This window comes from Polyodon spathula, chromosome 5 (genome assembly GCF_017654505.1).
Source record: "Polyodon spathula isolate WHYD16114869_AA chromosome 5, ASM1765450v1, whole genome shotgun sequence".
Lineage (NCBI taxonomy): Eukaryota > Metazoa > Chordata > Actinopteri > Acipenseriformes > Polyodontidae > Polyodon > Polyodon spathula.
Window position 1 is genome coordinate 33327436 of NC_054538.1, and position 24546 is coordinate 33351981.

At 37.1% G+C, this 24546-nt stretch overlaps 1 protein-coding gene across 2 annotated transcripts in view; it reads right to left on the reverse strand.

Annotated features, from left to right (window-relative positions):
• The window catches only part of ahi1 (Abelson helper integration site 1), a 100017-nt gene that overhangs the window by 14974 nt on the left and 60497 nt on the right, over positions 1–24546 (reverse strand). For both annotated transcript variants that reach the window (XM_041250412.1, XM_041250413.1), the window contains one exon: positions 5421–5479. In XM_041250412.1, the coding sequence (XP_041106346.1) occupies positions 5421–5479 (59 nt within the window). The remainder of the gene's footprint in view (positions 1–5420; positions 5480–24546) is intronic.

Genomic DNA, 24546 nt, shown 5'->3' on the forward strand with positions numbered 1-24546 from the left:
GAGGGGTTAACTGAAGTGGACTGTCCCTTTGTAACAAATAAAGATAAACCCAATACAAACCCCATTGATTATATAGATTTGATATATAAGCAAAACGGTTTATTAAACCTAGGGATCTTTTTACCGTCCTCTTACATTTTTGTGATGTTTCTCATCATTCTGGTTCGTTCTAATTATAATATTTACTCAAATATTGAGTTTAATTAATTTTTTGACATGTGTTAAGGTATTTGACCTAAATTCAGGAACAGATCTCCAGCTTTCATGATCACATTCAGTTTCACCATATTTAACAAAGGCATCAGCTACATCAGCAAAATAACCATTTAGAATCACCACAAATATCATACAACCTGTAAAAAGGCAAAAAGGGGAACATATCATTCTGACTAAAACCACAATTAAAAAAAACAAACAAAAAAAAAACACTTTTAAGAGAACCCCTTTCCTAGAATATATATTGCTGTAAAGCGTTTCAAATTCTCAGCCATATCATTTACTATATACATTTACCATGATTCAAGCTTTTATGCCAGCATCAGACAGTACGTATCCCTCACCAAGAATTTAATTAACGTGTCGGTCAGGTGTCAGTACAAATTATAGGTGGGGTCCTTGCTTCTAAATGCACTAAACAATAGGGATTTTCCACCTGTTTCTAATCAACAAGAGTTGGCACCCTTTGGCAAGCTTCCAAAATGAATAAACCAAAGGATGATATCCTGTTGGCAATGCATGGCCTGGACTCAACAATAAAAACAGTACACACAACTGAAACTCTATATGATGAATATTTAGACTGATGTATTACTTAAAATGGTGTATACTTATGTTACAGTAACATCTGGTAAAATTACATTTGCTTTGGATGAGGCAATTATTGGGGATTTGTTTAATAGTTAAAATAAAATAGGAAAACAGGAGTAGGTGATCTCATTGGGTAAAAAAATTGGCCTCTTGGTAGCCTCTCTGATCAGTCTCTTTCTTGCTCAGTCATCCAGTTTGGAGGGACGGCCTGATCTAGGCAGGGTCTTGGTGGTGCCATACATCTTACATCCCATGCTCGAAGGGATATTCAAGGCCTTTGATATTTGTTTATACCCATCCCCTGATCTGTGCCTTTCAACAACTTTGTCCCAGAGTTCTTTTGAAAGTGCCTTAGTGCTCATGGTTGAGTCTTTGCTTTGAAATGCACTACCCAGCAGAGGGAACCTACAAGAACTGCTGAATTTATCCTGAAATCATGTGAATCACTGCAATTTAACACAGGTGGAGGCCATTTAACTTGGTGTGTGATTTTGAAGGCGACTGGTTACACCTGAGCTAATTTAGGATTGCTCTTACAAGGGGGGTGGACACTTATCCAACCAAGCTATTTCAGTTTTTATTTTTCATTCATTTTCTACAAATCTTTAGAATATTTTTTTCGCTAGGATGTGTAGATAAATGAAAAAAAAAAAACTGTTTTAATGCATTTTTAATTCCAGGCTATAAGGCAACAAAAGGTGAAAATTTTGAAAGGGGGTGTAGACTTTCTATAGGCACCGTATATGACCCTCGGGCCACCATTTGCCGACCACTACTTTATAGTCTCCTCAAGATAATCCATGGCAGAATGATAACAGGCAGCATCTGGATCTGCATCTGGACCAACTACACCAGCAAATGATCTTACTACAGGGTCAAATACCATGTCAACAATACTATACTAATCCATAAATCCGTGACTTGGAAGCACGATAAGATCTGTGTGACCTCCAATGTAGCCTCCCTACCTCCCCTCCAACACAGTCATATTCAATAATGTTGAATTGAGCAAACCATTCTCCTCGGGCTCTCCATACTCTAACATGTCAATCATTAGTGGACAGATAAAATCTTCATTCATCAGTGAACAAAACAGTTACCCAATGATGGAACTGCCATATCTGGTGATCAATGCAGTAATCATCAGGCTCTTCTGTGTTTTGTGGTTAATTGAGAAGCTGTAGCTAGTATTCTTGACCTCAAACCACACTCTTGCAGTCTTTTTCTCACAGTCGCTTAAATTCCTTACTGCCATAATGCTGCCATAAATCTTGTCTAGGACTTCTAGTGTACATGGTTTAATAACATGTCACACATAATTGACCAGCTACACATCTTTGTGTATCCCCTGATGTCAGCTCTGTTAGTCTGAACTTCAGTCAAAAAACTACATCTGCCACCACCTAAAATCATCAGAAGCCATGAATCCCAAACAAACAACTGATGTTATCACCTTGAGTAATGTTCAAATCTAAAGTTTAAATACATTCCTGTTAATTAGGGCCTGAGTTAGTTTAGATCTTTTTTTTTTTTTTTTAAATGATTGATTTTCCTAGTTAAAACTAGAGGTTTTCCCAAGTGCAATGCAAATGATACCTCCATAACGTCACATAAAACATGGACAGACTGTCTCTATTTTTACATGTCATGCCGATATTTGCAAACAATAAGTTTTTTTTTTTTCCCTGACTAACTCACCTCACTTTCACCTCCCTGTTTCATAAGTTCTGTTTAATGTATGCAGCAGCATCATCAAAATGAGAGTATACCAGTGTTGCATGATGAGAAAACCAACAATATTATATATTTTTTCTTACGCTTTATTAAAATAAAATATAATGCTGATCACATGGCAACTATCCCAGGGACTGTAATGTTTGCATACAACAGACTTGACTAGACAAAGCCACATTTCACTTTAAAAAAAAAAAATACAAAATTCAGCATGTCTGTCTCACAGTAAAGGCTGCTACAAACTAAATGCGATGCGACAAATGAAAATGTGCAGCAATGCGACAAAATGAATACAACTTTGGATAAGTATCTTTCACACGACAAACGATGCAAAATAAATAGGATTCAATCTTATTTTTTTTGTTACATTTGTTGTGCAACAATTAGGAATTGGCCAATCAGAGAACAGCTTCAATGCACATGGTCCAGCACGGTAAAGCTGTATCCAAAATGACGGACGAAAAAATAACACTTGCTGTGAAAAAATACAGAGCTTTATGACAAAGATCATTGCAATTATAAAAAGATACACATTTGAAAGGTAATATACGGGAGTACATTTCAAAGGAATTGGATTAGCCTGGAATGTATGATTTATTGCCATATATGTTGAAATACTGTCAGAGGAGGCACTCATAATCACTACGTAATGTTGATGAATATGTACCTTTTTTTCAATAGCAACGTTTAATAGTTTTATAGATCTGCCAGCTTTCAAATCTGTCATATTGCCTCTGTGTTGTTTTAGTATGTATGGTCACATACATCGTTGCTGCGAAAGTATCTTGTAGCCCAATGAAAAACTGCATCATGTCTGGTGTGTGGTGGCCTTAAGCATTACTCTGTAATTGCCACAGCTCAGTAAGTACGTGTGTGGAGGTGTTCTGACAGCAGACCAACGAAACAGTTTCAAGCACTAGGGGGAATCTAGGAATTGCAGTTTTACCAGATCTGTTTGTGTTTTCCAGTAACATATCATGAAGACAAACTCAATTTAGAAACAGATTGGGTGAGATAGGATTTAAACCATAACACATGAATGTAAAGCTGTGATGAGTCAAAGGGATTTCGGTCTGTGATTCAGCCTCCCGACAGTAGATGGCATCAAACCAACTCGGGACTTCCCTTATCAAGATCTCGTGACCATGGCAAAAGTCTTCTTTTGAGGGGCGGCACCTTGGTGAGGGGCGGAAGTACGAGTATGTAAATTCCAGCCACTGGAGTCAAGTGAAGGATAAGGACACTTGTCAGTTGGGGATTGGTGTTCCACTGACTACAGAGGCGGGACATTACATACTAAAGGGAACGTACTACTGTGTTCGGGGTTGGTCCGAAAGTAAAATAGGAGGAGTAACGGGTGGAGGGAGAGACTAGGTTGGTGCAGCGGGATTTTTAAAACAAAAAACACTAACATTTCTTTTGTCTTTTTTTGTTTATGTATGGTTTGCCACAAAGACGATTAAAGACGAGTTATCACGGTTTGTTTTGGATTTCACCCCTGCACTCCTTCCCTCACACCATTTTGTTTTCTTTTGTTATTTAATTATTTTGTTGTGTATAGATAATAAAAATAAATTATTTTATTTCTGTACACATAAATTACTGTCTGGACATTCCATTTAATACACTCTCGCCTCACAAAAGCATAATGCACTCCTAGGCTATTTAACATCATCTCACTCGGCACACAGGGTTTGGACTATATCTGACATCCCATCATATCTTATTGCTTTCTTAATTTATATTAAAGTTAGTTGCAGCAAAAATACCCTTGCTGATGTCGCAAACTACATTCATACATACTGCAAGTACTAGAGGTGTGCAGAGAACCCATTACTCGTAATTGTATTCAGAAACCAATACTTGTGTAGATACTCATACTCGGATGACAACATCTGAAGTGGGCAGGGCTAAAACCGGAAAAGCTGCTAATAGGCACCTCTGGCAGGGCTTGCATCAGCCCCGATCCTAGTGATCGCTATGTTTTTATACTGATGCTCCGCTGAGACACGCCCACCTGCCTGCTGGAACAGCTGATTGCTTTCAGCTGCTGCTCCACGCAGACGGGTAATCGTCCCTGGCTGAGCGCCACAGCAGCTAAACAATTAATTAAATGAATCTATTAACAACAATTAACCCAAAAATATACAATAAACTACATATTTCTCATGTGCAGAACTTCCACCCTGTCACACCCCCATATTTCAATATGTATCGTATTGTGAAGACGTTGCGGATACCCAGCCTTAGTGTAGACGTAATTAATAAATCCCCAAATAAACCTAATATGAACTTTTATTTTTCAGAGTATACCCTTTAAAAAAAAGATTTTCAAAGTGGATGTATCTAGAAGTTCTTCAGTGACAACAGCTCTCCTCCCAAAGTTTAATGTGTCATCTAAAATTATCATCAAACACAGCAAGCGTACACAAAAAAAAATGACCATAATCATTACGGATATTTGTTTGTGCTCATTGCTCAGCACAGACCTACAGCACACGTATTACTGTAGTGGGCTTACATTTCACTTCTCTTTTGGCCCTAAAATAAAGTCTGCTTTCCTATTTTTAAATTCAGCTTAAACCAGTTGAATTGTGAAAAAAAGTCTCAAGCTGCTTACTGCATATTTTTACTGTGCATGATACTCCTCAGTATGCAATATCCCCCCCCCCCCCTTTCATAATGCATAGTATTACAGTATATTAAAAATGCCAGATTACGCAAGCTGTAGGTAACTAAAGAAATGTTAGCTTTACTGAATCCAGTTCTCCTTTTATCAGCTAGTTGTCTGGGGGGTAAATAATAACCCGTAAACCTCTACATTACTATAAAAAAAAAAAACACTGGCACACAACAAAAAAAACAACTACATTTCTTACCGTCTGCAGTCTGAGTGATGGTGCTTGGCTAAAGCGTTGTCCTACTGGGCTGAATCCACCTGCAAAAAAATACACAATGAAATGAAGCTGGAGCCAACTTATACCACACAAATATCAAGTGAGTTCACTCTGAAAGCCACACAAACCTCTTCGTTGGAGAATGCTGGTAAAAACCATGAGAGGACCATCTTTGTCTTGGTTAGTGCTGTGCATCTTGTAGTTTGTAAAATACTGTAAGGGGTCTGAGTGTTTAATGAAAGTCTGTCGCTACGTGAACTAATCCTTTGCACACACTGAAGGAAACGGCTTACAACTATTTTCCATAATTAACCTTGCTTGTGAAAAAACAATCCACTTTAGTGGCCACAGTTTTATTCTTCAAGCAGAACTAAAATAAATAAAAATACACATATTAGGAATTACTTCCTTATTTATTTGTCTGAAACATTAACAGTTAATGATATATCTGTGTGATCATCTGTCTTCCTACCACAAAATATCTTGCTGTCTGTAATCAAAAGCTAAATTAGAAAAGTACATGTTCTACGAGATGATCATTTTAGACCTAAAGGTGAGATATTTTTTCTTTCCTTTTTTGTGATTTGTTGATTGTTGTGTAGGTTTTGACATTCCCTAGTACTGACACCATGAATAGATATCCTTTTTAACATTTAAAATCTAGTAAATTACTTGTATTTGTTCTCCTAATCTGGCAGAAAAATTAAATATGACTGCTTCTGATGGTAGTTACAAAGGCAGAGTCTATTTTTGTTAAAGAATAGTGTCTGGATAAATTGTTTTACACAACAAGCATTGAGACTGAACATCAACACTTTTTCATATTCGGTGGGCCAGTGATGATTATTATTTTTTTTTTTTACCATGAATAACCAAATCGAGGTTGGACACTCAGGGTTAAAAAGCTGCACTTTCAGAAGTACAGGAAACCATAAACTATCATGTTTTGTTAAAGGAGGAGTAAGGTGTTAACTCTTGACAATTTCAGTTTCAGATACTTTACCTCAAGTTTTTAATTACACCATTACAAATGTAGAGGGAAATCTTTGGGTGCTATTTAGTCATTTTAAATATCTGGGTTATGGTAAAATACCTTAACCATGTCCTTCACCAATGGTCTTGCTTCATTATACATGAATGATTTCTTAAACAAAGCCTTTTAGGTGCTTTATTATCCCTGGCTGGGGAAGTTGTGGACAGCTTCTATTGTAGTCACACTTTATACAGTAGTTTTATATATTTATATTTATATTTATAGTTAGAAAGCCACCTATCAGGTTGAGATGAAAGTGGATTTGGACATTCTTAAGTACAAAGAGATTCTGGGGTATATGACGGTGCATCTGTACATAGCTCACAATTACATTTTTAGTTATCTAATCAAATTGAAATTACATTTGTTAAAGGTTACCGAAAACAATAAAATCCCTAACTTTCACTGTTCTCAGTTGGACACACCACTGTAAATATACTATTTCAGTAAAAAAAAGTACAGTATAAAAACATAACATTTACAAACGAGAGAAGGCCATTCAGCCCATCTTGCTCGTTTGGTTGTTTGTAGCATATTGATCCCAGAATCTCATCAAGCAGCTTCATGAAGGATCCCAGGATGTCAGCTTCAACAACATTACATGATGGGAACAACCACCTAGTTTGGAAGAACCAGAGTTACCCATCCCTGGTCTAATGCATTTGTACTTTTTCAATTCTAGTGCAGATTTAAAACACATGAAAAGGAAAGGGATAAAGACCACTGCTCATAAGGATACATGCAGAGTTATGCTGTAAATTAGCCAATCTATGGAAAGTGGGTGGAAGAAAGGGTTAGCACAATTAGGAGAAACCGATTTCCCCTTTGTAGGGTTGACCGAGTGATATTTGTGGTTTAGTGCAATAAGGCAGACATCAGACAGACATGGTAATTTGGGATGCAATCCTTTTTTCAAGGAAGGTATTCCCCCCCCCCCCCCCCCCCCCCCCCCCCCCCCCCCCCCCCCCCCCCCCCCCCCCCCAAAGTTGGCATGTGCAGCAAACAGACAACTCAAACAAACAAACAAAAAATAGAACTTTTTTCTTTAAATCATTTGCGGTCCTATGTCAGACCCTGTCCGACATCATCAAAAATACGTAAAGCACAGGTCTCTAGTCGTTTTTCTCTGGAAAAATACGAGAAAACCTTTCAATGGCTGAGGACCGATAGGAGCCGAATGCAGCCAAAAAAAGGGTGTATCCGATAGCCCCATGCACCACATAAGCAATTCTGCATCCAGCGGTCTAAGAATATCACAAACATTTTCAGGGCTTTTTGAGATGTTATAGTAACAAAATAATGACTTGGATCACATTATTGAGGAGTTTGCGGATAAAACGAGTGATCAGAAGAGGATTTATCAGTATGAACGTCTATAAAGAGGTATGTGAAAAATACAGTGAACAATGGGTAGGGCTTGGCTGGAGATGCAGTACTGAGTGTCCTTTTGTGATTCAGTGCCTTTTAAACCTGTTTTACTCTGAAAAAAAAAAAATTAAACAGCGTGTGTAAAATAAACAGCGCGTGTGAAAATAAATTGGACCTGACAAACACTGAATAAATGGACCGCTAAGGGTTAACAAGTTTTTTTTCTGATTTTTTAGAATGTTTGCATATTAAACCCGACACGAATTGGATATGTGCTTATAATAAAATGAATCATTTTGGATTGAATTACTTTACGCAGGTATGAAATATGAACTTTAAATAATTTTACAAAAAAAAGTTTGATTTACAGCTATCATTTCCACAGCAGCATTACAGGTTGTCACACAGACAGCCTTGTATAAAAAGGAAAAGGATGACATTAGATTCTCCATGAGGAGTATTCATAACAGTGACACGGTAGCGTTGCGGACCCAGATGGTATTGGAATGGACAAAGACTCGGAAGCAAGAAGGCTGCAGTTTAAGCACAGCTGCGTGTTTTAATAAACACAATAACACAAAGTGCAAACAAAAAGGCATATGGGTCAAAACAAAGGTTTAAACAAAAACAAAACTGTTCAGACTGGACAGAGCCTTCACTGAGCTTTATCAACAGAAACAGATACAACTCACCAACTCCCTCCACCAAACAAAGGATTTTCTCCCTTTTTTTATACCATGTGGCTGGAACCTAATTATCATCAATTATTCAATTAGCTCCAGCAACATTCTCACATGTATTTTGGCAGGGATAGGAAATTAACCCCATCCCTGCCAAACACCACCAAAACAATATTATTTACAGGCAGGGCCCTGTCCTGCCACAATATCACTGAAATTACAAAGTTGCAAGCTCAAGGGTTTTTTGAGTTATTAGCTTCTGTACCTGTGTCTTACCGACTTTACTGTAATGATTTGTTTAATTCTAGGATAGAGCTACCCATAACACTGAACAAATACAAAACATAATTAGCGATTTATGGTTATTTATGGTAATTTTTGCCTGGGGGGGGGGTTCAAATGATGCACAAAAGTGCCTTCACTGGCCACAACATCACATTTAATTTGGAATTTACTGACTTTTCTTGATGAAAACTAATCCACCTCTGGGAGGTTACTAGATGTTCTCTGCATTTGACCAACTCCGAGGACACCTGATTTTTAGTCCCGTGCGAATCATGCTTTAGCACATCTTTGGCTTGGTGGGTGGCTTATTCTAACTTCTTTTGATGGTTCCATACCTGTGTATCTGTTCAAATAAATTGTTCTTTGGAGCAAATCATACACCCAGTGTTTCCTTTTTGCGGTTATATAATGTGAAGCCCAAAATAGAAGGTTATCATGTATCTTCACTTTCTAGTCCATCACTGAAAGGCATTTGTTATTTGGGATTTTTGCCATCTTTGGTACAACACACCAAACACAGCACCTCAAATAAACTCAAATAAAAAAAAGGCACAAAACCACATTATAAGACCAATCACTTAGCTTTCTCCAAAATCTTGGCCACATGATCCTTGACAAGCCTTGAGGACTTCATTACTTTAGTTACAAGTTAATTACCTTCCTCAATTAAATCTGATCAACATATCTTTTTTTTTTTTTTTTTTTTTTTTTTTTTAAGCGGATTTATTAAATATGCTTTTTTTTTTTTTTTTAAACAGAAGTTCTTGGGTGGCCATTGTTTATTTAATGATGAGTAGTCTTTCCATTCTACTTTTATATTACAACATATTTTATAAACCTTTTTCTGTAACTTTAGTTACAAAATGTTGTAACCACATGCCAAATGTGTTCACACTTTGAAAATGACAGGCACTTACTGGTACTGAAAGCTATTAATCATACATGATTAGGGCTCGGACTTAGTCACGGCTGTCATGGATTCCGTGACTTTTGCTAGTGCTCTCGATTTTTGCTGATGTGCGTGACTTGCGGAGATGTCAGTAAATTGTGTTCCATCTATATGTGATTTTATTGGAAAGTGTTTAACATATTAATATTAAATTTCACCTAAAAAAAACAGCGTTTATCGTTTATTTGAATAAATAATTACATATTTTGAACTAGCTCCGACACCGTACTTTGCTCAGGAGCCGTTGCAGCCCTTGACACAGACAAAAATGAGTACATTTTCTCTCTACCACAATGTTCTGAGGGAAAACCTGCATTCCATTAAGCCAACAAACCTCTCAACATACAACATGCTGCACCAGAATAAAACGTGAAAAGAAAAATACAAAAAATAATGAACTTGTACCACAACAGATGAAATCGGTGAGCACAGAGACATTGTTTTTGAACATTTTATTTTCAGAGAGAGATAGGCTGCAAGTCGTCTTTTTATAATTTAATTTTTGCTGTCCTTTTTTTTTGGAGAAGATATTATTATTTTTTTTAAATCAAACTAAGCTCTTTGATTAAATACCTCTTGAAAGTTATGTTAACCGTTCATAAATTCAGTGTGTGTCTACTATACTAACTGCCAACATTCACTGTGGGACATACATTAAACTGTTTTCTCTTTTTAATTGAAATTGTTGTTTCACTTGTTGATTAATTGTTCTACGGTTGCTCTTAATTTAATGTACATGTCTCTTGACAGCCCCACACACACTTTGTGTTATCCTTGTGTGTGTATTTCTCGACCCCAGTGTGTTATGCTTTCCGTCTGCTTCCCATTTCCCCTGTTTGCGTCTTTCTCTGCTTAGTTCAGCGCTTATAAATGCTACTGTTAGTTAGTAGTCACCTTTGCAGAGCAAATAAAATTCCATTTGCTTGCTCGTCCTTCTTTGCTGAACCTGTGTGCAACCAGGCGCCACAGTATGCTTTTATTAAAGACAGTTATTTTTTTTATTTTTTTTATCCCTGTGACTTTATTCTCCTGCTGTCATTTTCTCTGTGATTTTGAACGCATTGACCGTGACTGCTCCGTGATTTACATCAAAATTTTCCATGACAAACTCATAACCCCAAACATGATCAATAAAAGTGCAGTACCTAAATAGTTTGTGTTGCCAGGTTACAAAAAAAAAAAGGTTTTCATAAAAATACTGAATTGAAGCTTTCCCATAGCTATGGTGCAATTTCTAAGAAAAAAAAAAAAAACATAAAACAAACTTTGAAGTAAGATTCCTTTGAATTCACCAAACAAGCATATTTTCAGTACCTAAATCAAAAAGCTGTTTTTTGCAAGAACAATGCCACCACAAACCACATTGTAATATTGCACAATTATGTTTGTTCCAACTTTAAATATGTAGTTGAATGAATTTCAAAACTAAAACTTCAGAATTTAACATTAACATGATCCAAGTTTTTTTTTTTTTTGTATTGTACTCTTCGGTTTTAAGAAGTGAACACTAGTTATCAGAGTTGGATGTAGAGGTTATGTGGTGAAGTAGAAAAGCAGCACAATAAAATAACACTTTACCATTCATTCAATCCAGCACTGCTTTTACACCTTTTTATGTTTCTTTCTTATACAAACTAAAATTGCTTAAAATGTGTTAGAGACAATTGTCTAAAATCACACAGACCTTAATGCTCACTCGTGTGGAATTTATGGAGATTTCAAAATACCATTTATGGGGTCATTTGTTTTATATTATGTACCTCTGTGCAATCTAATATACTTTATCTTTTTTTTTTTATGTACGTGAAAGTGTTCTCACAATAAGTATGCAGCTGCAGGACCTTGTTATGCAAGACACAAACGGATGTGGCCTGTACACATCCCACATTGGACAGCCCCACCGTGATTGAGTCAGCTCTGATAATAGGGCAGTAGTTTTCAGTCTAAGGCACAAGAAGGTCCTTCTGAGTCTGTAACACGTGGTACGGTAATCAATTAATAAAGCAATGTCAAAAAGATTTACCAATATATTTTCTATAAACAGGTGCTGAAAACATAGGTAAAATTAGTGGATAAGACAAAAATCCTGTTATCTGAACTGCAGCACACAGTACAGTAACATTGGCAAGAAAAGCTACAGCTTAGAAATATACCAGATGCATTTCCCAGATATTAATACACAAGAACCCAACCTCAATGCAAGAATATTTTACTGGTAGAGGAGGCGGAAGTGCACTGAGCTAAGGAGTCTAGCAGGAGACCTTGATCTTTATGCAGTTATGGTGCATTTACAGTTACAACGTGGACCTGAGCTGGCTTAGGGTCGATCAGATTAAAACAGTATTGTCATTTGAGCCACCTGTTTACACTTAAGCACAGACCGAAACTGGCTTTGGCCCTGTATGCGCGCGCATAGCCCCTGAACTTCAGTGCATGTTCGATTACTTCATATTGATCACCCCTTGCGTGAAGACATTTCCCCTTCCCAAAACATAGTGTTTAAATAAACAACAAGCCGGTCATTTGTGTCACTTGTATTTCTACTGTTTCTTTGTTTCCACTTCCAAACTTTGGACATTTAAAGAAACAGGTGTTATTGTATACATTTACACATCAGTCTGACAACTCCTCTTCTTTGTAAATGTAAACAATGTTTCCAATTTATTTTCTTGTCCATGAAAAATACTTATTTTTGCTGTTCTACAAAAGCAAAACTCATGTGTTTAATAGTTAAAAACAACATTAGGTTATTATCATAACCCTGGTTCTCTGAAATAGAAATGTAACCATTACCTAATTGGTATTTAACCTAATGACCATGACGACCTGAATAAGATGTATCAAAAGCTGCACATAGCGCCTGTGATGCAGCCGACACAAACATTGTCATCCTTTTTCCTTCAAATCATGGACAGAGTGACCTTGAAAGTTAATGGTTACATTTCTATTTCAGGGAACCAGGGTTATGATAATAATCTAACGTTCCCTATCAAAGTACGAAATGCAATCATTACCTAATGGGTATGAATACCAAAGCTCTCACAAGGCAATATTGCAGACCAACCGGGTGCTACAAGGCTAAGTCAAAGACCACCTTGCACGTTATCATTAGGAGCCCCAGTGCAAGTAGCTAGGGCTACCAGGAAATGGGGAGACCAAAACAATTTTTGATATGACAAGCCAAAATGGACCTTTAAATGTAGAGGGTGATTTCTCCTCATCAAATAGATCCTGTAAAAACTGCAGTATAACTGCCATGGGATAGGTCAGGCACCACGGCTGAAAAACATCCCACTGAAGGAACCTTGGCTGCCAGTTTGCAGCTGGTCTGCGTACTGGAGGAGGCCGCTTAGGAAGCAGGTGCACAGTGAGAGTGCTGCAGCATGTCCTCCACTGCAGGACCAAAAGTGTGTCCTGGAGTAATGGGAGCAACTAGCCATGATTCCTTGCCCCAGTGAGCCACTGTTATTAGAGACAGACAGAGCCGAGATTGGGATCATCCTCAAAGATTGACTGTTTCCGCATCTCATCTACAGGCTATTGAACCTGTAAGGCATCAGTGGCCCTCTTGATCAGCAGCATAAACTCTGCTGACAAGGAAAGATGCACTACTGGTATTGCGCTATCCGAGTCTCCCTCCTCAGAGGGGAACTCTTGATGGGAGTTCTTGCTGCCATTCTGCTGCTCTAACAGGGAGTAGGTGGAGCAGTGCGCTCACACAGCAGCTCGGCTAACACGGTGCCCTGCTGGGAGACCACCGCCCAGAGCTTCAGCTGCTCAGAACTCGCAGTTCTAAGAGACTGGTGGCTCTTTCTTCTCCTCTTCTTATGGGAAGCAGAAGGAGAGAGAGAACTAGAAGATCAGGAAGACTGCGAAGGTGGTCACCTACATGAAGCTCTCCTACTCTCACTTGCCACAGAGCCATCAGGGGAGGATACAACCTTCACTTTCTGAGCTGAGGATGGAGGGGAGCCTTGTCCAGGTGGAATGGATGAAAACTGAGCCACAGAGCTGCGAGACACTCACTTCTCCAGAGTGCACTACGAAAAAAAGGCGCTGCGGTTGATGAGTGCCTCTTTAGTATGCTCTGGAACTAGGGATGCACCGAATCCAAGTTTTCGGGATTTGGCCGAATACTGAATCCATCTCAAAAGATTCAGCCGAATACCGAACAGAATACCGAATCCTGCAAAAACTGTCAAGAAAACTGAAGGAAACTGTTGAATGAAAACAAACAGACTGGAAGCTACTAACAAGTGACCTGCACAATCTACAGTTTTGAGCCTTTTAGTTAATAGTATTTTTATTTATTGTTTGAAACTTACACAATTTACCATTAGCCAGTGCTTTATTTGTAAAGAAAGAGGTGCCGGGGAGCAAGCAGTGACAATAATACAGTCCTTAAGAACCGCACATTCAAAATCATAACACATTTATTTGAAAGAGTATTGTACATACTAGTGTTAGACATTCACGTATTCCACATCATATACAAAGTACTAGTACATGCAGAAAAAATAATTAAAGGCCATCGCAGGACAAATAATAAATAAATAAATAAAGCCTATATACATGTTTTCTTATGGTTTTGCATTTAAATGGTTTAAAAAAACAAAATTAAAAAGGCATTCACAGGATTTCAGAAGGACGAAATTGATAAAAAAAAATAAAATAAAATAATTCGCACCCCAACAAGAACACTGGTTTGTCCAACAGTCTGCACTATTATTATGAGCGATGTGTATGCAAAAGAAGCAGACCGTCTCTCCAGCGTGCATGAAAGAACTTGCAGACTTGATACAACTGTGTTGAGAATTTAAAAATAAAGCATTTTATGAGATTTTTAACTAGAGGTACTTGGAATATGACTGTGCACGCCCAGAGGTTCTTGGGCTGAGCCCCAGAACAAATTAAGCACGGCCGCTAGCCACCTCCCCCAACAACAGAAATGTCAAAAATACAGAACCGTTAACTTTATCTTTACAAGAAAGGGCAGCTGCATCTTTGCCATAACTCACTATTATTTTATTTTATGACGTTTCAACCCGTGTCAATGAGGAAAAAATTACCATGCATGATCTGCATCTCCCTGCAAAATAAAACCCACGTTGATTTAAATGCACCGTGTGTGTAACACATATCAAATATGTTACGAAAAATAGTTAATAATTTTTAAATAAAACATTGCAGTTCCGAAATGGTTCAACTTGTATTGGCACATTACAATAATGTAAAATGTCATTTACTAAAGCATACTGTTCAACATCGTGCACATCTGACAGTTGTAAATTTACACAAAACATATATTTCTTTGCACCAAGTTTTTTTTTTTTATTGTTTTTTTTCATATGATGTCTAGGACACGTTTCACAGACAAAGCACAAAAGTCTACAACAGTTTGCCGTTACTATATATTACATGTTTACTGCATAACTTTACTCCATGAAAAGTGTGATGTGAATGTGTTGCATACGGGGGTATATTTGGGGGTATATTTGCATTCAGCAGCTGTAGGAGTTGGGAGTTGAGAGCTACAACACAGTTCAAACGTATTCTTGTTCTTGAATACCTGTTATTAAAATACAACAGTTATGTTCTATACCGGATTTGTGTCTTTTATTTAAAAGAAGAACTGCACACATTGGAGGGACGTTTTAAAATGGATGTGTGTTTGGGCGGATGTAGGATTCGGATTCAGTTCACCGAATCCTAAACGAATCCGAACCCTGTTCAAATAGTAGGATTCGGTTATTCTCTATCTAGAACCAAAATAGGCAGCGCACCTGCCGTGCCCGTCCTCCATGGGGAGACCAGTCTTGTACACATCGCAAGAATGAAACCCTGGCATAGTTTAACAGTAGTGGTGTACAATTTAAACAACTGCTCAGCTGTAAGTACTATAACAGTACACTATATAGCAGCGCACGCAGCAGTGATGCTTATGTAACAGGCAATAGCACTGTAATAAGTTATACGTGATGAGTCACTAACCAAATCCGCTGGTACTGGACCAAGGATGGCAGTATTTAACTGTGCAAGCAGAACTAATGTGAAAACGAGACACTGTGGGAAAGGCTGCAAACAGCTTAGCCCGAAACACGCGTCTCGGTCCAATGCAGGACTGCTGAGCCCAGCACGGAAAAAAACCACACCGATAAACAATTTCTCACACAATGCAGTAACAACTTGGTTACTGTTAATTTAATATACTTTTTGTAACAAAACTTGTCCTAAAACTAAAACAGTAAAACTTAAAATGACTTCAACTTAAACTGCTTGATGAAGAAGACACAAAAACCATATGGCAAGCCAGAGCTGCAGTTCTATCTGCTTTAGGCAGGCCCACTAAATTTGAAATGCAAAAAGTACTCAGGATAAGCAAATTGCTATCCACTGCCTATGTCTTTCATGTCTAATATTTGTCATCAACCCTGATCAGTAACATTATCTGCCAACTGAAACCATGGAAAATGTATTTGCTAACTGAAAACCCAAACCTTTAAACACCACAGCCTTTATGAACTTTACTCACTCTCGCTTGATGTTTTAAAGGCAAGAGTTTCTGCAAACCTACACAATCTTCTGGTAAATATAAATCAACTTCAACTTTGAGACACTATACAACCACAATAGGCGCTGTCTGCTACTCTGGCCTAGTTAAAGTGTTAAGCTAACTCAGCAGCTAAAGGAAATTCTATTCTTATCATGTGACAGTACTTGGCTATAACACAAGTTGGAATTCCCAAAATAACAAACTTATTAATAAAAAATAAAAATGAATAAACAAAAAAAACAAAACAGGTAAGGTTCTACCAAAACTTTTAATTAAATTTATAGAACATGGTATAAACAGTGGCTTTTATTTTTGTATTAAATATCTCATAAATAAGGGGGGGGGGTTAAATGGTTGATATATTTTTAAGCTAACCTTATTATTTGACTTGTGAACAGCTATTATACACAGACAGCTTTGCAATAAATGATCCAAATTGACTTCAGAAACATAAAAATACCAAATTGCTCTTAAGAGATCATTTATAATTATGGCTTCTGATTTCCTGTTTTAACCGATAAAGACTGGTAAAGCACCCACCCGATACAAAACCAATGAAATCGGTGTATAACCAATAAACACAGGAAAAACTGTGGAAATGGTTACTCAATTCACATTGAACATCTCTTTCCCATTAAATAAGTAAATACTACTTTAAAAAAAACAAACAAAAAACCAGTTGACCAATGTCCCTCCTTCTTGACTTGCAACTGTCATTGATTCGTTCTGAATACTGTAAACCCGCCCGAACTACTAAGTGGCAGCACATTCCTACAATTCTATTGGAAACTGTTTGCAAAATGAGATTGCAATTAGGAATGGAGGCTTGTTTGCAGGATTTAAAAAGCCGTACTACTGTTAATAGGGAGGTTAATCATAATTTTAGATTTTAATAAAATAAATAATGAACTGGCTTTTGCAAACAGTTTTCATTTAACTTAAACATATCTAAAATGAAAACACTCCAAAAAATGTTTTTAAACGTTGAAAAAGGCTTTTAATGCACCAGAATTAGCTTCTTGTTTGGCAGGCCGCCATCTTGTTTTTCTTTGTTTTTCTTTTTTCTTTTAAGTGCCTGTCAGTCCTAAGCTTTCATAATAAAGATCACCCATTTATTTTTATTAAATCAGTTACACTTTTTTTTTTTTTTTTTAACGTGAATGGCAGTTTAAAATGGGAGGATCTAAGTTTCATGCAGTCTTCCTAAAAACCGGGCACCTCCCTGTCTGACGTGTGGGGTGTTGTCATTGTGTAGGCATGGCACCGATGCGCGCAGGTGAGCAGCATCAGCTGTGCAATAAGTCCGCCCAGCAAATATGTAAATGAGTCATTTTTAAAGCGTTGTGATTTATCAACCTAGCAAAGTGAATAAAAATGGCCAGGCACCAATGAAAACATCTGCATGTCACTTAATCCAACCCCTCTATCTCCAAGGCCACAAAAGGTTGGTTAATAATTCTAAAAGTATGTTTACATGACACCTTGACCTTCCAATTGTGTAATTTTTGTGTTGTTTGTAGGTGTTTAAAGTGCATTAAAAAAGTGCCCCAAACATTTAAATTGAGGTTATTTTAAATGTTCTGATTGGGGGATTTCTTCCAGACAAAGGGGATTAAAAAGGTCAAAAAGGTACTGTGTACTTTTTAAAAAGTTTTGAGTGTGTACTATATTGTTCCCTTTGTGGCCAGTCCAAAATACTGAACCTACCCCCCGGTGCCGTGGAATATGATGCAGCGGACAAGTCTAAATGGCACTGTACACTTGTCTTAAAAAATCACCTATTATATAATAAAATCTATGCATTTTTATGGGGGTTTGTGTGCAGTTTGTAATCAAGACTAAAATAATTTAAAAAAATCTTATTTCGTGGGGTTAGTTTTGTATTTTAAGAAATTATGATATTTTTTAATATGGCACATTTCGTTGTGTTGCAATTTTAGACCAGAGTAAAAAAATCAACTCAAACATATGTAAATATTTAGATACGCACTTGTAGTTGATATAATTTTATATGAATACATAGTTACATATTTTGATTCATGATAACTCTGACAACGATTTCAAAATGGCTGCATTCGTGATGCACACTACCATAGGAGCCAAAGTCGCCCACGCTGTGTTCGCCGACCCTGCTGTTACTGATACGGAGGACTTAAAACAGAATTGCAATTGTAGCGAAATGTAGAAAAATGCCTACACACAAAAACCCCAGAATAATGTGCCCGTGACCATAAGGATTTCGTTAAGGAAGACAGCAAAGGAAAGAAGGTACAACTTAAGTCTGCATGTACATGGATTAGGGAGTGGTTAACATGTAGAAAACAGAAAGTACTGATTAGAGGAAAAACCTCAGAATGGAGTGTGGTAACCAGCGGTGTACCACAGGGATCAGTATTAGGTCCTCTGTATTTCCTAATTTACATTAAAGATTTAGATTCTGGTATAGTAAGCAAACTTGTTAAATTTGCAGACGACACAAAAGGAGGAGTGGTGAACACTGTTGCAGCAGCAAAGGTCATTCAAAATGATCTAGACAAGATTCAGAACTGGGCATACACATGGCAAATGACATTTAATAGAGAAAAGTGTAAGGTACTGCACGCAGGAAATAAAAATGTACATTATAAATATCATATGGGAGATATTGAAATTGGAGAAGGAATCTATGAAAAAGACCTAGGAGTTTTTGTTGACTCAGAAATGTCTTCATCTAGACAATGTGGGGAAGCTATAAAAAAGGCTAACAAGATGCTCGGATACATTGTGAAAAGTGTTGAATTTAAATCAAGGGAAGTAATGTTAAAACTGTACAATGCACTAGTAAGACCTCATCTTGAATATTGTGTGCAGTTCTGGTCACCTCGCTATAAAAAAGATATTGCTGCTCTAGAAAGAGTGCAAAGAAGAGCGACCAGAATTATTCCGGGCTTAAAAGGCATGTCATATGCAGACAGGCTAAAAGAATTGAATCTGTTCAGTCTTGAACAAAGAAGACTACGTGGCGACCTAATTCAAGCATTCAAAATTCTAAAAGGTATTGACAGTGTCGACCCAAGGGACTTTTTCAGCCTGAAAAAAGAAACAAGGACCAGGGGTCACAAATGGAGTTTAGAAAAAGGGGCATTCAGAACAGAAAATAGGAGACACTTTTTTACACAGAATTGTGAGGGTCTGGAATCAACTCCCCAGTAATGTTGTTGAAGCTGACACCCTGGGATCCTTCAAGAAGCTGCTTGATGAGATTTTGGGATCAATAAGCTACTAACAACCAAACGAGCAAGATGGGCCGAATGGCCTCCTCTCGTTTGTAAACTTTCTTATGTTCTTATGTTCTTAAGTACTGTCAAACTACTGTACATATTTTGACACCCAAACATTTTGGAAAGTAACCGAAAACAATCATTTTTATACAGTATTTAAAAAGAGAAAGCCCAGAAAATTGACATAAAACTCAAAAATACGCACAGAAAAATTTAATTAATCAAAACCGAAAAACAGAAGCCCTGTTTATAATGTAATCCCAAATATAACTTAAGTCGATGACATAAAAGTGATCAGTGGAGATGCTATGGCCAAAAAAGCTAATATCTGAATCCACTCTGCATTACTTGGATAAACCCATTTGTCAGGTTACTATATGTACTGTATTTGTTGTTTAATGTTTTAAAACATATTTCATATATAAATGACATCATACTTAAAAAATTGTATATTACCAGAAATAATGGACCATTAAACAAAACGCCCATTACAGTACTGTGCCTAATTCTCTATCACCAGTTTCACACAGAAATGCAGCTACTGTGCCGTCTCTGAAACGTCACAAAATACCCTTTCACACAGCATGAAATTGTGCAGTCTATACCATTGTTATACCGTCATAACCCTTTCACACAGCCAAAGAGATCACGCAAGTACAACTTTCAAACCTGTCGATCAACAGATTATTCTCATGGGAACAACAGACTGTTCTCGTGCAAGCTGAAACACCGAGAAGACCTAACACATGCACACAGTGCTTAATTTGTAAAGAAAGAGGTACCGGGGTGCAAGCAATGACAATAATACAGTCCTTAAGAACCACACATTCAAAATCATAACACGTTTATTTGAAAGAGTATTGTACGTACTAGTGTTAGATGTACATTCATGTATTCTACATCATAAACAAAGTACTAGTACGTGCAAAAAAAAATAAATTAAAGGCAACCGCAGGACAAATAATACATTAAAAAAAAAAAAAAAAAAAAGCCTGTATACATGTTTTGTTATGGTTTTGCATTTAAATGGTTTAAAAAACAAAAAACACACCCCAACAACATTGGCATTTGACCCAAGGTCTGCACTATCAGCAATGTGTATGCAACAGGAGCCGCTGGTAGATTACAAAAACGATTACCGTATTACTTCAAATTTAGCTCTGCCCTCGAATTGACACCACAGTCATATCTCAGCTTTATAATAGAGGCCGCCCTCGAATAAACGCCGCTATCAGTAAAAAAAACAAACAAACACAAAAAAAACAATTAAGCATTTTTTTCTCCCCCTACTAAAAAAAACAAACAAATAAACGCACAACACTGACTATGTACATGTAACGCCCCCGAAGAGAAGGGAGCCTCAATCCAGCACGTAAATTATAAACTAATGTACACTCACACAATAAGCACATTTTATTTTATGGTAGTACAGTTCTTAAAGAAAATCCAAGATAAACTACGTACAGAACAGCGGTCCTTCTGAAGGCCCTGTAGGTGGTTTTGTTGATTTGTTTTTAGTTCAATTGTACTTCCCGTACTCAATCACGTACAAATAAAAACAATGTGCTTACTATCTAGATAAGATTGAGTTTCAGTTTCTCTTGCAGAGAAATTACAAACAAACAAGTTACAGAAAAAAAAAATAACCGAGTAGGATATACTGTAGTTTTTATAGAAATCAAGCTGATATTCTGAGGTGCAGAAAAACAACTACGTCACACTGTTGGAATTAACTGCCACACCAGCATTGTCCCGCCCCTTAACAACTAATACACACTCCTGATTCGTTGGTACAGTACTCCCCTGACCTTCCAACTCCCACCTAATAGGCTCTTGGTAACTGTCACTGATAAATGTACTATAGTCAAAGTAGGTTAGCCACACACGCTGCTACATACCGTATTACAGAAAATAAGCAGCCATGATACTTCTAAAATGTCATAAATCATGTATTAAAATAGTGCAGCATTTGAAAATCGTAGTATTACTAATAACGTCCGTCCTTTTTTAAGCGCCGCAATCATTTTGATTAATTTAAAATAAACGCTGCACCGCCAAATTGAATACGGTAATTAAACTTAGGCTAAGTAGTTGTTAACTTAGTATGTTTTTATTCTCTATTTAAATTATATTCATTGAAAAAAGCAAGAGAACTAGATTGTTATTATTTTAATTGTTTTGATTTAATATATTAAAGCAGGCTAATGTTCCTATTGAAAAAGCTGACGTTGTTCTTTGTTGAAATTAATGTTCAGCTTTCATATTTTGTTGTGTACTACCCATTTAATCAAACTAAGTAGTGTAAGAAGTTGCTTGTATCGTTCATGCCATTTTTCAAATCAAGTAAGCTTATTTGTGTATAAAAAATGACAACAGAGTTGCAGCCAGTGTCAAGTAGTAATTTAAAAGTAATTTAAAGTAGGTTACAAATGTGGGTGGCAGCGGACTGTCTCTCTTTAGAGCACGCAAGAACTTACAGACTGAATAAAACTGTATTGAGATTTTTAAAAAGCATTTTATGAGATTTTTAACTAGAGGGACCGGCGCTATGACTCTGCACGCCCAGAGAAGCAACTCACAGAGACCTATAAGCCTCTTCAGTGGCGGTTCTGAACCACCATAACTCTTCTGTGTGAAAGCACATTGGTATCATTGCTTATGAAGTTTCAGACTGCACCTGGTTTCACCACTGTGCCTGTTGCATTTTAGTATCTCTGAGAAAAAAGTTTGATAATGGATTTGTTTGTAGTTGAGGTGGAACCTTTTTCAAAAGTTAACTACAGAAGGGTTAAAGAAAATTAACATCAACTCGCGTGAATCTTGCAAGAAAAGACAGAGCCAGCAAACAAATAAAGGATGAAAGTGAAAATAAACTTTGTATGAAGCCTTTACTGCCACACCACATGGAGAAAGTGGGACAAGTTGATTCTTGTCCATCACGTTATTTATTTAACCATGTTGTATTGACATTATGTGAAGAGGAGATAAAACTGGTTCTGCAGTTTCTTGGAAACTTTTTGCCATCATAACTTGTAGGGGTGAGGTCCAAAGACCTGTAATACTTGTAGTGAAGACAGCTATCACGTAGGAAACTGCACCTGACATTAAAACAAAAACTATGGTGCCTTACCATCCCTAAGAAATGGGAAGGAGAGTTTCATGAAGACATGCATCAGAGCTCTAAGCCTCAAAGCAAACACTCTAACCCTGTATTAATTTGCCTGTATTTATTTGTCTAAAGCAGGGTCAGGTTGTTTTTACTTTTTCCTGTTAAGCCACAGACACATTTTTAAAAATAGAAAATTACCATATCCCTTCAAATTTAAGACCCTCAATTTGAGTAAAAAAATATAACATCAAATAAAGATGCCGTCACACAGAGCATACAGTTATGCGCTGCATCATTTCCCGTTGCGATTACTCACACCTGTTTTTCTTCCTTTTTGTGAACTATGGTATTGGCATGTCGAAAAATACTGGGGTCTGATCAGCATTTCTGATCTATCCAAGCTAGTACTGTTTGTTAAAACTGAACCTAATAACGAAATGCTGAAATTGTAAAAGCTGCTCTTCGAATTCCTCAGGAAGCTAATGACGCTTCTTTGAAAATGGCTGCCTGTATGACACGGATGATTCGAGACAGTGCAGTGATGTTTCTGTTTGTCTTTTTTTGGCAGTCATTCACATTGCTGTTTGTGTATTCAGGCAGTGACTTTTTTGTTTGTCTACTCGGCAGTTTTGTATACTCAGGTAGTTACGTCTTTTGTTGGTGATTTTAATACATGCATCACTATATTCGAACTTAAAATGCAGGCCATTTTTGCGAAGAAAAAATTGATTTACAAAGTGCGTCCTAAAGTTCAAAGGAATACGGCAATTCCTGATTTCGTGCATTGAGATGAGCAGGGCCTATACATTTTGCACACTGTTTTTGGATAGCGGTGATTATGAAAGAAAATGTTGCTAATATTATGCACTGTGTGGTCTCCCTGGCCTTGACATGCAGAGCTACAAACAAGTAGTGACAGACAGTTGAACCATTTGTGGCCAGGCACACCGAATTACAGTGAGGATATTGTATTCCATTTTTAGTTAATGAAATGTGTACTTAAGAAAGGTGTCTGCTTACCAAATGTTTGACGAATACATACGATTAAGATTAATAGTCAGGCCTATAGTTCTTGCGGGATAAGAAACAGACCCTGCCCATATGAATTACAAAATCTAAATATGCAATATTGCCAAACAGCAAGGGAACAGAGAGAGGAAGCAAAGAGCAGAGCCCTTATTTGTGTATCTTTTTATTTAAATTGCTCCTTTCAGCGTCAGACAAGACCAGTGTTTTAATAACTACTTAACCAGATAACTAAAACTGTTGGGATGTTTTTGTATGTATATAAAACTGTTTTTATATGTATATAAAACCTATCTGAGACATGACCTTTAACCGGTTAAAGAAAATAGATTGTATCATACAAATAACAGCAGCAGGTGACAACAAGAAAGTTACATCACACTCTGCTTAAGCAACTTTTATGAGGGATATCTGATATGACTGCCAAGTGGAATTAAGGTAATGCATCATTTAATCCACACCCTTGTGTAGGCTGACAGATGGTGCTTCCCTTTGCCTTAAAAACCATGGCAACATCTGCCAGCACTACACTAGCTATTCCTTACATTTACAGGATTCAGGAAGTTAATAGTTCCTCTACACAAGCTTTGTTCATTTTATTTCCTAGTGAAAGTTGTGTGTTTAAAACACAATGTTCCCTAATGTGGTTTTCTAAATATGCATAACTATTCGTACAACAAGGAACATTTTGTTGTGACTACATACATGTGTTATATTTTTGGTTAAAAATGAAGGTAAAATAAGTCTAGCGTAAATGTACTGCCAACCCGCCTGCCAAAAAAAACAAACAAAAAAACAACAAAACATAAAACCTAATCAGCTTTAAAAGGTTTCATATTGCGCAT